Source organism: Natator depressus, chromosome 2 (genome assembly GCF_965152275.1).
Source record: "Natator depressus isolate rNatDep1 chromosome 2, rNatDep2.hap1, whole genome shotgun sequence".
Classification (NCBI taxonomy): domain Eukaryota; kingdom Metazoa; phylum Chordata; order Testudines; family Cheloniidae; genus Natator; species Natator depressus.
This window is the reverse complement of record NC_134235.1, coordinates 139,322,527-139,337,748: the sequence shown is the minus strand read 5'-3', so window position 1 is coordinate 139,337,748 and position 15,222 is coordinate 139,322,527. Positions and strand designations below refer to the sequence as shown.

The 15,222-nt window shown below is 44.6% G+C and overlaps 1 protein-coding gene across 5 annotated transcripts in view; it reads left to right on the top strand.

Moving 5' to 3' along the window:
- Window positions 1–37: 37 nt before the first annotated feature.
- MTRR (5-methyltetrahydrofolate-homocysteine methyltransferase reductase) overlaps window positions 38–15,222 on the top strand; it is a 116,844-nt gene continuing 101,659 nt past the window's right edge. Inside the window, exons 1-3 of one of the 5 annotated variants that reach the window (XM_074945060.1) lie at window positions 38–167; window positions 2,016–2,129; window positions 11,314–11,468. In XM_074945060.1, the coding sequence (XP_074801161.1) occupies window positions 11,325–11,468 (144 nt within the window). In that variant the 5' untranslated portion in view covers window positions 38–167; window positions 2,016–2,129; window positions 11,314–11,324. Of the gene's footprint in view, window positions 168–2,015; window positions 2,130–2,310; window positions 3,007–11,313; window positions 11,469–12,191; window positions 12,395–15,222 lie in introns of those variants that run through there. The other 4 variants (XM_074945059.1, XM_074945061.1, XM_074945062.1 and 1 more) reach the window with 4 other exon arrangements.

The following is a 15,222-nucleotide window of genomic DNA, read 5'->3' as shown; positions in this document are numbered from 1 at the left end:
CCCGGAGTGCCCGCCCCGCCCGCCCAGTCACGTCTCCGCTGGAAGGGGGCGGGGCCGCTCCTGGCTCAACTCCGGGCAACGCTCCAGTTGGTTCGCGGAGGGCTCTTCCGCGCGGTGGTTGCGAGGGCGGCGTGACGGCCTCTGGGAGACTGGGCCGCGCGGAGCAGGTGAGGGGCCAGGCCGCGTCCTGCGGCGCGAGCGTGTTCGGAGCGGGGTGACCGTTGGTGGGCGGCCGCCCGGGCTGGGCTGGCTGGGCGGCCCGTAGCTGCTTGGCGGGGGACTGAACACTGCGGGCGGGCGGGCGGGCGGGGGTCTCCGCCGCCGGGCCTCGGCGCGATAAACCCGGGACGCGAGATCACGGGAAACCTGGATCTGGTTAAAGAATTAAATCCCGTTTCCTGCCCGCCGGCGCCGGGACGAGACCGGCCCTACAGGTGAAACGGGGCGCAGCCTCCGCCTCCCTTCCCCTCAGGCCGCCGGTCTCCCGAGACTGGCCAGCAGGGGCGCCGGGTAGCGTCCGTTAACCTCGGGGAGGGGTGGCCAACCTGCGGCTCCTGAGCCGGGTGCCGCTCTACAGAAGTTAATACCCGGCTCCTTGTGCAGGCACCGACTCCGGGGCTGGAGCGACAGGCGCCAACTTTCCAGCGTGCCAGGGGGCGCTCAGTGCTCAACCCTGGGCTCTGCCACAGGCCCTGCCCCCACTCCACCCCTTCCCGCCCCCTCCCCTGGGCCTGCCGTGCCCCTTCCCCCCCCCCCCCCCGCATCCTCCAGGCCACGAAACAGCTGATCGGGTGGTGCAGGGAGGGAGTGGGCGGGCTGCCCCTTGGTGGGAGGCGCTGGGAGCTGGGGTGTGGGAGCTGCTGACCTATTACTGTGGCTTTTTGGCAATGTACATTGGTAAATTCTGGCTCCTTCTCAGCCTCAGGTTGGCCACTCCTCTCTGGGGGTTGTGATAGGGAACATCTGTTCTCTAGGGAATTGGTTTCAAAGTGGATTGTTTTTTGTTTTTTTTTCACTTCAGTTTAGGTCTTTTTCACACATCTGGTTCTTGGACAGCTGAGTTATTGCAAAGACGTGTTCTGTAACTCCAGACACAATCTTAGTTCTTCATATTATTCCTAGGTCTCACTTGGAAAATAGTTCAGTCATTCATTTTCTTCCGTGATGAGGGTTATGCGGCAAACAGTGTATTTGAGCTGCTCCATTTGTAATAACATGTGGCTCTCACATAGTTCTTTCCTTGACTCTTAAATCTTTAAAATTCTTCCCCTCCTGCAGAAGGGGACTCCCTCCCCCTTCCCCCCGGGCACTCAGCGTTATTCAATAGAATGTATCCTTCAGGACAAGAAGCCCTATTGAGACCAGGTGAAATTTTAAGACTCTGGGACTGTGTTCTCAGTTTATTTCTGGATTGAGTCTTACGTACAGTGGAGTCGCATCTTACGCGGGGATTAGGTTCTAACACGTAAGGCTAAAATCACATATAGTCAAAATTACCCTTGAAAATCCCTTAAATTGCCCATAAAGTTCAGTATACTGTACATGGTTTTGTGTATACAACCCTGTACAAAGAAAAGGAGTACTTGTGGCACCTTAGAGACTAACCAATTTATTTAAGCATAAGCTTTTGTGAGCTACAGCTCACTTCATCGGATGCATACTGTGGAAAGTGTAGAAGATCTTTTTATATACACACACAGCATGAAAAAATACCTCCTCCCACCCCACTCTCCTGCTCATGTTTTGTGTGTATATAAAAAGATCTTCTACACTTTCCACAGTATGCATCCGATGAAGTGAGCTGTAGCTCACGAAAGCTTATGCTCAAATAAATTGGTTAGTCTCTAAGGTGTCACAGGTACTCCTTTTCTTCTTGCGAATACAGACTAACACGGCTGTTACTCTGAACCCTGTACAGTAATATGTACAGATGTATAACGTATACAGTAATGTACACTATAATAAAGAGTACCTATGCAAACTATAATTTTACAGTACTGTATTTTTAATTACAGGGGGGTAATTACAGGGCGTCGTCAGGGCTTGATGTCGATCCAGGAGATGGAGGTGACTGAGAGCGAGTCTTAGACGAAGTGGTTGGCTCTGGTTCAACTCGAGAAGTTGATTGCGTAAGATTATGTGCTGCTGCTTGTTTTTCCTTGAAAAACATGGTGATCGGCAACTGTTGCTGTTGTCTCTTGAGTTGCTCAAACATTTCTTGATACGGTCTCAAATCGTCCGTAATACTACGTGTGATTTTGAGGCTTCGTTCCATAGAGGGATTGTATTCAGAAATTAAATAATTCTTTATTGGCAGATGCAGCTTCACCAGTAGTCTGCACCTTTTTGAGGTTGAAACAGTTCCTAAAACTGTTAAGCCAATCTTGGCTAACTTTGAATTCCTTCTCATCAGAAGGCTGTCCCTCTTTGGTGGGAGGTTTGAACAGTGCGTAGAGGCTAAGAGCCTTTTCTCGCAATGTGTTGCCAACGATAGGCACACGTTTACGGTTCATGTCTTCCAGCCATAAGTTTAATGCCTTTTTTAATGCCTTCACTAAAGTCTTATCACTCACCTGGCTCGTCGTCATAGCAGTTATTGGAGCACTTGATGCCACGGCTTGACGAATTTCTTTCTCGAATCTTGATGGCACGGATGCTAGATTCGTTGCGGCCATATTTACGGGCCACGTTGGAGACTGATATACCGTCTCTCAATAAGTCCAACACAGCCAGTATTTCCTCCACGGTTGGAACAGATGGCAGTTTCTTCAGTTGAGCATCAGATGAAGTAGTTGGCTTGCATTTAGGGACCATGTTGTACGAAAAATATGTATAGTTAAACGGTAGAATCACACTCAGTGCAGCGAGATGCTCACACTATGAGAGGCACGCAGGAACTGAGACCGACTGAGGGAACAGCAGATTCATGTCTCCCATCTCACGCTCACTCTGGGGCATACACTCATTGAGTGGAATGGTGGGTAGAATCACCCGCACTATTTACAGGTATCTTGTTCTTTTTCTTTTTTTTTTTTTTTTGCCGAGCGCGTATAGTTGAATTCGCGTAAGTTAAATGCACTATGATGCGACTCACCTGTATGAGCTTCCTAATCATGGCATCGTGCTTTCATTAATGCTTTTACGGTTAGGCACCTGCCTCTCGCTGGGTCCAAAGAGGTCCGTCAATGTGGCAGGGGAGCCCTTTCAATTGGAATGGTTGACTGAGGCTCAACATTACCCTCACTCTTATTTTTGATATTGAGTCTTGATTTGGAATCAATGTGTATAAAACCTTCTTCCTTCTACTCTTCCTCCCGATATGAAAAGGCTCTCCTTTTTTTAACCAGTTTTCCATTGTCTGGGAAAATATAATAATTGTGCTTTGAACTCTGTCACCTTGATTTTTTTTGTCTTTTGTTGTTGTTTTTTTTGTTTGAGCCTGTCCCCTGCTGGTGTTGACTTCTGTGGCCTGTGTCCACACTGTATGTCTGTACTATGTAGTTTGACTATGTGAATTGTACACTTCCCCAAAGCATCTCGGTGAGTTTGTCATTTGCAATACAACTTGTCTTTGGTTGGCAGTGTGATGTTCTGTTCAGGACACCCACAACTGTAAGCCACACTCCTCTGCCTCAGCAAGTGAGGACTTTGCTTACTCCTGAGGGAATTCTGTGCCAAAATATTTAAAAATCTGTGCCAATAAAAATTATGCACACAATGTTCTACAATTCTGCAGATTTTATTGTTCAATAAATAAATGGCTCCGGCATGTCAGTGGGGAGCATAGGCCACTGGCTCCAATGAGGTGGGAGATCACTCTGCAGCCCCCACCTTCTCCACTACAGGGACTCGGCAGTGACGCTGCACCCAACCCTGACACAGTGCAAGGGACGGACCTGCCCCAGAAACACCCCAGGGCCCTGCCCCTCTGTGCCAGGCATACCAGGTGTAGGTGGGCAGACTCAGCCCAGCAGGATCCAAGTGCGGAATGGCTTAGTGTGGGGGATCCAGGTGTGGGGTGAGAGGTTTCTGTGTGGGGCAGTCTGGGTGCGGGTGGCTCAGTGGGAGATCTGGATGCACAGGGGCTCGCTGGGGGGTTCCGGGTGCAGGGGCAATAAGACTCTGCAGGGGATCCAAGTGAAGGTGGTTGGGGCTCCGTAGGGGGGTCTGGGTGTGGCGAGATGGGGGGTGGGTGTTGGGGGCTTGGTGCAGGGGTTGGGGGAGTGGGGCTTTATGGGGTGGGAGTCCAGGTGCAGCTGGTTGGGGCTCAGTGGGGTGGGGGTGAGGATGGGGGGCTTGTCGGGGGTCCAGGTGTAGGGGGGTAGGGCTTGTCTGGGTGAGGGTTTGATGGGCCTGGTTAACAGCGGAGCCACAGCTGCTGCCGAGGGGACACAGCTGCTGCATGTTGGGCTCCTGCTTCCCCCTGGGATACCCCAGCCCCCTTTCTCACTCCAGGGGTGCTGAAACAAGTTATATAGTGGGGGTGCTGAGAGCCATTGAACCAAACTGAAACCCTGTGTCAAGGTTCCTCCCCCACTCTGAACTCTAGGGTACAGATGTGGGGACCTGCATGAAAAACCTCCTAAGCTTATCTTTACCAGCTTAGGTCAAAACTTCCCCAAGGTACAAAATATTCCACCCTTTTGTCCTTGGATTGGCCGCTACCACCACCAAACAAATACTGGTTACTGGGGAAGAGCTGTTTGGACACGTCTTTCCCCCCAAAATACTTCCCAAAAACCTTGCACCCTACTTCCTGGACAAGGTTTGGTAAAAAGCCTCACCAATTTGCCTAGGTGACTACAGACCCAGACCCTTGGATCTTAAGAACAATGAACAATCCTCCCAACACTTGCACCCTCCCTTTCCTGGGAAATGTTGGATAAAAAGCCTCACCAATTTGCATAGGTGACCACAGACCCAAACCCCTGGATCTGAGAACAATGAAAAAGCATTCAGTTTTCTTACAAGAAGACTTTTAATAAAAATAGAATTAGAATTAAGAAATCCCCCCTGTAAAATCAGGATGGTAAATACCTTACAGGGTAATTAGATTCAAAACATAGAGAACCCCTCTAGGCAAAAACCTTAAGTTACAAAAAAGATACACAGACAGAAATAGTTATTCTATTCAGCACAATTCTTTTCTCAGCCATTTAAAGAAATCATAATCTAACACATACCTAGCTAGATTACTTACTAAAAGTTCTAAGGCTTCATTCCTGGTCTATCCCCGGCAAAGACAAAATGTAGACAGACACACAAACCCTTTGTTTCTCTCCCTCCTACCAGCTTTTGAAAGTATCTTGTCTCCTCATTGGTCATTTTGGTCAGGTGCCAGCGAGGTTACCTTTAGCTTCTTAACCCTTTACAGGTGAGAGGAGATTTCCTCTGGCCAGGAGGGATTTTAAAGGGGTTTACCCTTCCCTTTCTATTTATGACACCCTGTATATAATGGAAACCACTTCAAGCCGGGGGTATGGCAGCACCCCCACATCCCTAGTTCCAGCACCTATGCCTCACTCCCACATTCCCCTCCCCCTGCCGTATTCCACCCACTTCCTTCCCTACTGCCTCTTCCGCCCTCATCCCCCCCCTTCCCTCATTTTCCCCCACCCTCCCTCACCCTGCCCCACTGCAGGCATTCGCTGTTGCACAGAAAACAGGAAGGTTCCCAGCACGCAGAAGAGGAGCACAACTGGCACTAGGACCCAGGAAGTGGCGTTCAGCTGCAGAGTTTACCCACAACAGATACATACATCACACAATGATGTTCATGACCAGCCTTTCATTGATTTACATATGATACCTTCCAAGATACCTTTTGGATACATATTACAACAGTGTGATGTTGGAGGCAGTGAATGTCAGGCCAGATATCAGTTACAGTAGAGTGGGCCCTATGCCAGTGGGCATTGAGGGGCTCTTTGGGTCACAGGCAGCAAGGAGGGCAAACAAATCCCTGTCTTGCTGTTTTCACTGTTTAGAACACTTTGTTGTTTTGGGGCATGTAAGTCTCAACAGATGTGAATGTGGTCAGGTTAAAAGGCATTGATGTGGCACTCTTGTCAAAATATGACACTTCAGTATTATTCAATTTTATTATCTTTCATTTGGAACCTGTAGCCTCAGTGAACTGACCTACTGCCTTTTGAGTATGTACAGGAAAGGAAGAAGAGTACAGAAAATAGTATCAGTTCAGGTACATATCCTGCACTGTACACGGTATTCACCAGTGTGTGAGTCACTGTTGTTTTATGTGAATCATGTAGGCTTCAGTTAGCTTCTTTGTGTGGCAGGGTCTTCGGATATTTCTGACCAACAGTGTGTTTCTAATTCAGGACAGATAAAATCTCCTTTTGTAGTTTTTAAATAATAATAAAAAAAAAGTTGGCGGTATTCAAAGATAAATAACTGAAGTAAGCCTGTTCAGATAGCATGTAGTTTTACGAGACTAACACAGGTATCTTGACCTGTTCAGAAGAGACTTGTGAGAGGTGCACAAAAGGCCAAGTGCCCCTCCGGCAGCTTGCCCAGATGGGGAGAGGAAGGGGTGGGGCCAGAATGTAAGAGGCGGGACCAGAGCCTCTCCCAGCCACACTGGCTGGTGCAGTTCAGTTGCTGACTGGGAGAGCGCCTGGCAGTGGCAGCAGCAGGCTGCCCCCCGCCCGTGCTGAGCTTCTGGGGACAGTGGCTGAGCAAACCGGAGCACCCCCGCCCCTCCAGCATGCTCAGAGTTGGCTCCTGTCCTCAGAAGTCAAGCCTAGGCAGGGAGCAGGCTGCTCCTGCCGCTGCTCCCTGCCCAGGCTCAGGTTCCAGGGACAAGAGCCGACTCTAAGAGCGCCGAGGGGGCGAGCGGGGCGGGTCTCCGACTTGCTCAGCCTCTGTCCTGAAAGCCAAGCCCAGCCACAGCCAGGCACTCTCCAAGGCAGCTGCTGTGCTGCACTGGGCAGCATCTAGGAGTGCCTCCAGGGCCTGGCTACTAGGGAGCAGCCGGGGGAGCCGGTGCAGCTTGGGAAAATTTTGGGGAGGCACCAGTCATCTATCAGTTTTGCTCTTGTGCTGCTTAGGAATGTTGTGTTTGCGCTGCTGCTGCTCACTGGAGCTCTTCACGGAGAAGGAAGCGGATGGTGGCCCAAACATCATAGGTTGGAGGAGGGGTAGAATAGAGCTCTGCTCCCACAGTAGTCAGACTTTGATGTGGAGGGAGAAAGCTCTTCTTCCATTCTCAAAGCCAGAGGTGGGGAAGCTTCATACTGTAGAACTTCAGAGTTACGAACACCTTGGGAATGGAGGTTGGTCATAACTCTGAAATGTTTTTAACTCTGAACAAAATGTTATGGTTCTTCTTTCAAAAGTTTACAACTGAATGTTGGCTTAATATAGTTTTAAACTTTACTATTTGGAATAAAAATGTTGTTTTAACCATCTTAATTTAAATGAAGCAAGGATAGTTTCCTTACCATGTCAAATATTTTTTTAAACTTTCCCTTTACTATTTTAGTAGTTGAACTGTTTGCTTTTTTTTGCCTCTGCTGCTGTCTGATTGTGTAATTCTGGTTCCAAATGATGTGTGTGGTTGATCGGTCGGTTCGTAACTTTGGTGTTCTTAACTCTACTGTACTTAGCCACTTACTAGCTTTAGGCAGAGAAGAAAGATGGATGTCATAAATATAAAGGGAAGGGTAACCACCTTTCTGTATACAGTGCTATAAAAGCCCTCCTGGCCAGAGGCAAAGTCCTTTTACCTGTAAAGGGTTAAGAAGCTCGGGTAACCTGGCTGGCATCTGACCCAAAATGACCAATGAGGGGACAAGATACTTTCAGATCTGGAGAGGGGGAAAAGGCTTTTGTCTGTTTCTGTCATACAGATCAAGGATGCAAGCCCTCCAACTCCTGTAAAGTTAGTAAGTAAGCTAGCTAGAAAATGCATTAGGGTTTCTTTGTTTTGTCTTGTAATGTAAATTCCCTGTGCTGGAGGAAATGTGTGTTCCTATTTTTGTGGGTTTTTTTTTGTAACTTAAGGTTTTGCCTAGAGGGTTTTTCTGTGTTTTGAATCTGACTGCCTGTAAGATTATCTTCCGTTCTGATCTTACAGAGGAGTTCTTTTATTTATTTATTTATTTATTTATTTATTTTTTGTTCTTCTAATAAAGTTCTGTTTTTTCAGAATTTGATTGGGTTTTTTGCGTCTTAAAAATCCAAGGCTGGTTTGTGCTCATCTTGTTTATTTTCAAGCCTCCCCAGGAAAGGTGGTGTAAGGGTTTGGGGGGATATTTTGGGGAAAATAGGAACTCCAAGTGGTCCTTTCCCTGATTGTTTGTTAAATCACTTGGTGGTGGCAGCATTCTACCTAATCCAAGGACAAAGACTTTTTGCCTTGGGGAAGTTTTTAACCTAAGCTGGTAGAAATAAGCTTAGGGAGTCTTTCATGAGGGTCCCCACATCTGTACCCTAGAGTTCAGAGTGGGAAGGAACCCTGACAGATCCTATGAGCAGGGCCAGGGAAAGCATTCTGGTAGAAATCCTGGTACCTGGGGAGGTGGGATTCTCACCAAGACATCTCCCATAGACTTCACTGGCTCTCCCTCTCTCAAACTTTTGCATCTGTTTCCAGTAATAGGTTTAGTCCTATTGCCAGTAAGTGGTTCAAGCCCTGTCCATTGCCATCAGTTGAAAAACAAATCAGGTTGACACAAACGTCCACTTGTTGAGGACTATGTACAGCTGGTATTTTGTTTATATGGATTTTTATTTCAGAGGCTTTTTTCTGGATTTAATCTGATATTTTAAACTATTCACTTCTCACCAGATAGATCTAATGCAGTGGCTCTCAATCTATTTATCATTGTGGGCTTCATATGCGGCCTAAAACGTGTTACGTGGGCCGCAGGTTGAGAACCCCAGTGCCCCTCCCAACCCCCCATGCCTATGCCTAGCGCCCCAGCCCCCACGCAGAGACCCCTCCACAGAGTGGGGCCAGGAGCAGACCCCGCTGCAGGTGAGGGCAGCCCCAGTGCAAGGGCAGGACAGCCCGGCAACCCGGATCCTGCTGCGCGGCCCCTGCTGCCTTTAGCATGCAGCTAGGCCGCAGCTGTGTGCTAACTGGGCCGCATACGGCCCGCAGGTTGAGAGCCACTGGTCTAGTGAGATCATTTGAGATCAGAGGAGTCTCTGATAAGCGAAAGTCTTGCCCCATAGAAGGTTTCTATATTTGTGGAGCTATGGAGAGAAATGCTGATGATGATCCATGTTTATATTGTATTCTGAGGTCCTAGAATACAAATATGCTTTCCACCTTGCTAAAGCTTAAGTATTGGTGTGTTTTCCATTCAGAATGATTCAAAAAGCTTGTTAGCTAGTTTACCCTTTGGTTCCAGTAGATGAGCTAATGTAGAAGAATATCTATATTTCAGCATAAATGTGGTTACATTGTGGCATCAGGCAAAGGAGTTGGCTGTCTCTCTCTTTGAGGATGTGAAAAGTAAAAGTTTAGAAGGAACAGACACTTAGCCTCTTGAAATGCAATTTCACCTCATTCAGAGGGAGGAGAAGCCAATCAGGATTAACGTACAGGATTTGGATTTGGAGTCTGAATCCAATCTTTAACATACATGATATACCCTATGTAGTTCCTGTTGAATAGGAAAAAAGGTAAATTTGTACCTTTTGGTTTTGTGTGTAAAACTTATTTCTCACAGGTTGCAAATTCAGACAGATTTTTTTGAAGAGGTCTTCATAATTATTAATATTAAATTTTATGTAAAAATGGAGTATTTTAATACACCAAAATGCAATGAAAGATTTATTTCTTCTCCGTAGTTACTTTTCCCATCATTTATGGGAATTGAGGCATGGTACTGGCAGTGTACCACTAACAGATATGTCTTAGTTCAGCCACTCTAATTTATAGGACTACTTAAAGCAGTAAAGGATTACTCTCATGCATTACCTGCAATAAAGCTGCGGAGAGCAATGTCCTGTCTTATCAGTAGAGCACCAGACATGCAGTGCTTTTCCTTTGTACTCAGACTGTGCTTGGTGTAGATTCTGTTTCCCAGGGGGAAGAGAGGAAAATGCAGTTGTCATTTTGTCACAGGCTCCACTATATCGAAGCATGTGAATCATAAATTGAGAGTCTGCTGTAATTGATCATGTGGGTGTGCAGGGGGAAGATGCAAGAATGATGAGAAATCAGATTTGAGCACATGAAAAAACTCTTTCAAAGACAACATTTACTTTAATACATGTTCAGTTAGCACAGTAACTATAGTCACGAGATTTTTTTATACTGGAGTTTCACAGCAGCAACAAAATGGTGACACAGAAGATTAATGTACAAAGGATTAATTTACAATATATATAGAAGGTACAAGCCAGTTGTCATTTTTTCTTGCCAGTTCCAGTAATCTTCCTTCTCTTGTCTAAAGGTGTTTTAAAATTTTGACATGCCCATAAAAGAAAATCTTGAGAGAGTAGTTCATGTAAAATAGCTTTTTTTTTTTTTTTTTTTTGCTATTAAAGGAGAAAACATAAATATATGCTGTGGGTTGTAAAAAAAAACACAACACAAAACCTAATGTATATTTGGGGAGGGAATCACATTTCATATGAGGGATTGCCTTGATCGCTTTAATATATAGTCTCATTCTAAGGAAAAACATACTGATATTTGTGCTGTTATTAGATTAGAAATACTTAGTTTTTGAATCATGGAGTAAAGAATAATAATAAGTACAGAGCCAAATGATGGAGTCATTATTCCTGGAAAACACCTGTTGACTTCAGTAGATCTTTGATCTGTGTATAAGGGCTTTAGGATTTGGCCTACACTGGCTAGAGCAGAAATTACTTGCATTGGGAAAGCTTAATTTTTTTAAAAATAAGTAACAAAATGCACTTGTTTGTATGTTTACGCTGTTGGCTTCACCAAGTGTCCACCCATTTCTCTTATGCAAACTACAAAAATATGTCAGAATATACACCAGTTTTCTGTGGGAAATAAGGGATCATGTGACAAATAGCAGCATTCCGTTTCTTGAGAATCATTGCTCTGTTGCTTTGTTTCCAAGTAAAGTCAATGAAAACCCACATTAATATGGTGTGTTGCTGTCACCAACTGGTCCTTCAAGCCTCAATCCTGCAAGGATCTTTCTGTAGGCATATAGGGGTCAACCTGCATGGGACTCCCTCTAGTCTAGGCCCCTTGGCCTGCATTTTTAATGTAGAAACCAGATATCTATTTTTCTATAAATTATCAGGCTTCGATTTCTTTGTATGAAGTAAACCTGCCTTTCCTTTTCCTTTCTGCAGTGTAGTTAAAAATGTGCTGTGAAATAAAGAGGAGGTTTTTGCTGCTTTATGCAACACAGAAGGGACAGGCAAAAGCCATAGCTGAGGAAATATGCACGCAGGCAGACGCACATGGATTTGAAGCTGATATTCACTGTATCAGTGAGTCTGACAAGGTGAGATACTCTATGCTGGTTTGGAAAATAGACTTTTAATAAATGTATTTCCCTCTGTGTGCTCCTATAGTAGCCATTAACAGTAATGGAAGCTATGTGCACGCATAGAGAAGAGAGTATATCACGTACATTTATATTTTCATAACATCCATGTCAGTGGTTCGGATCAGTACTAACTGAGGCTTCCACCAGCCTTGTAGCAAATGTATCCTTTTTATGGTTAATGGTTTGCTTAGAGTAGTAAATGAGTATATGAATATTCTTCTGTGTGTGTCTACACTAACATTAAAGTGGCCTGTTGAAATGATTCTTGGACATGCAGAAATGAGTTGCTGGAATTAATTCAGTACTTAGTGGATGGGAGGCCATATCATTTAAAAAAAAAATCACGACTTTTTTTTAGTTTTATTTATTGTTTGTATTACGACAATGCCCAAAGAACAGGCTGGGTTCTATATATACATAGATCCCAATACAGCAGTCAGATCCATGCAGGTTTATCTCTGTGATATGTAGAATCTCCTCTGAAGTTATCCAGTCTAGCTTTGTTGACATAAGCGAATTTACAGTTGCTAAGGATGACACATGATATCCACGTGATCCAGGAAGTAAAGACCTGATAGAGGGGTTGTGATTTTGATTCAGAATGATTAAAATTCTTTGGGGGGTTTGTTTTGTTATGCCTATCTAGTAAAGGGAGTTCTAAACCAATGTGTTTTTAAGAATTCAGGAATCCCACACCCTCTGTTAAAGGTTGTGAAAGGACCAAATCCACACATCTGGGTCCTCCAACAAGAACAGAAAAGATAAAATTTGACATTCCTGATATTCCTGTGGAAATAAGTAAGCAGAAAACAAAACCTATTCTGGAGATCAGGGATGGGTGATATTTTCATGTAATCAAAGGAGCAACAGAGAACAAAAAGGTAAACTATTTACTGTTCTCAGGCCATCTTTATGGGAAGTACTACTTGTTTGTCAGCAGAGCTTATACTTCTGAAAGAGCACTTATTGTGTAATGTTACTTACAGTACCACATCTTGTGTATTTTATACACATTAACAATTCTTATGGAGAGAACATAAAGCAAGCCCAAAAGGTGAGGGAGCCTCCAGTCTACTTCAGAGCAGTTGTCTCTTCCTTCCACATACTCTACAGACTGCTGTGGAGGCATCTCCAGGCCTGTTTGGCTGGAGGTGGCCTGCTACTGGAACAAGTCTATTTTGTCAGACATGGAAAGTTGGCACTGAGCTGTGATTTACTGCTGAGATGAAATGTTGCGCAGATGTGAGAATTTTTTGATTAAAGTTTATTATTTATTTTGGTAAGAGAAGAAGACAATTTGTATAGCTTTGCAGATCTCTTCAATTACAAATTCCCTCACTCCTTGTCCAGGGAGCAGCTGTACCTGAATGGAGAGGCCTTCTATTTGGCTGGGACAAATCAGGGAAAAATATACCAGGGCTACGCCTAGGTTTTGTGGGGCCTTGTGTGAAGTCTGACATGGGAGGCCTGAGGGGAAAAATTCTACAATCTGCACATCTTGTGTGGTTGTGCTTGTGTCAGGTCAGGGACTAACTGCTGGCTGAGTTAGACTAATTTTGCCAATAGGGAAAGGGGCATAACAATTTTCCAATGTCTCCTATGAGCACTTCCATGCAGCTGTGCATGCACATGCTCACACATTAAGACAAGGATGGAGCAAGCCCCATGCCACCTCTTTTCTTTTTTACCTCCTGACTTTGCACTTAGAGGGTAGCACAGAAGCCAGCATCTGAGAGTGCAGGGAGAGAAGGTCTTGACCTAGCACTGGGCACTCAGGAGTGACCTCAGCGGGAGGGTGGCCTATGACCTATCAACAACAGCTAAGCTGCCAGGGCATCTCTGATGCTTTTATGGTATGTCTGCACTGGAAAAAAAAACAACGCTCAGTGCCAAGATCTACATGTTCAGGCTTGTGGGGATCACACTACGGCAATAAAATAGCTGCATAGACATTCCAACTCAGGCTGGAGCTCGGGCTATGAAGCCTTTGCTAGGAGGGTGGGGTTCGGGGTTTGGAGCCTGGGCTCTAGCCTGAGCCAATACATCTACATGGCTATTTGTAGTGCTGTAGCGTGAGTCCGAGTCCGTAGACCCAGGTTCTGAGACTTGCTGCTGCAGTGCTTTTTTGCGGTATAGACATACTCTTAGTTACTCGAATGGGCCTGCTACAGGGATGGTTCCGAAAGCAATAAAGGGGAGGGATTTATGCCATGATTGCTGAAGTCTCATGCACATACATGTATGGAAGGGTCTTGACTCTTCTGTATGGTATGCCAGCCCTCTTACTCAGAGCATGTCCCAAGGGTTTGTGGTTCTGTAGAGCTGTATGTGACTGAATGTCGGCATTGCCAGCCTTGCCTGTGGATTGATGGAAGACTCTTTTTAAGCATCATTATTTTGATTCTGATATATACAAAGAAAAAGAAGATGCATTGTCCTAATTGTGGGTTTATTCCTGCACAGCTATATTATAAACATTATAGCTGGCTTTGTCTGAGGGGTTGAGTTCGGGTGTAAAACAGCATCTGTACAGAAATACATTTCACTTTTTAGTTTTACAATTTATATTGGAAACAGCTAAAACAAGTTATTTGAAAAGTTGCAAAATAAAATAAAATAAATGTCCTGATAGATCTTGTTTTCTTGCCTTCATTCGTAACTCAGAAATTTTTAGAATTATAATGGTAGTGGGTCTGTGCAAGTGATGTTTTTGTGTGCCTTGAGAAAGAGGTGGAAGACCTAGCAATTTACATCATTATGGGTATGAAAAAAGTCCCACAAAATCTTAAGTTCTAAATTAAGACCTAATACTGCCTTTATGATAAGACCTCCTATTGTCTGTACTATAGATGCTTAAACTAGTAGCCTAAGCTAGATACTGTACATCTGTGTCATACCTGTTATTTATAACTTGTCATAACCTTAATATTTAAATGTAAGCATTTTGTTTAAATAAAAGCACTTGGAACGTGTTTAAATTAAAAACGTCTTTTTCACGTGAATTGCTGTCTGTTCATGTGATTCCAAACTTACCCTGCAGGGATACTTTAGAGGGTGTAGATGTCTGATTAATCAAACTGACAGTTGATATGCTTTTGCCACTAAGCTCACAGTGCAGCTGCAACCACTTTTTTTCTTGCTATGGACAACTTGACTCATCAAACGAGCGGAATTGTTTTCACACGAGAATTTCAAATGCATGTAAATAAATGAAAGAGTTGATTGAATAGTTCTTGTGAAAGCAACATATAACACTTAACAATCACTTAAAAAGGAGATATGCAAAAGATGCGTTTTCCAAATGATAGGTGGCAGATACTGTAAAGGGCCACATTCTCAGAACACCACGTGTAAGTCTGGATATGCAAGCAATTATGTGCTCAGAATTTTGCCCTTAATTGATTGGTCATACAAATGATAAGGTGTGAGATTAAAGCCTTGTTGAAAATTTGACCCTAAATGTGCAGATGCCATTATTTCACAGGATTAGTATGGATACCCGTGTATTGCTTTCACGCTTTACAAAAATCTTATGAAAGAGGATGAGAAGGGTAATGTTACTGAGTGCAGTTTTTTTTTTTAAACCATGCTGCAGGACAGTGCTGTTTACGTCTTGTACAAAAAGAAATGAACACTGGTCTGTTGTGTAACACCACTGGAATTCTTTAGGTTAATTATACATACATCATAGAGTTAAGAGGTGACCAAG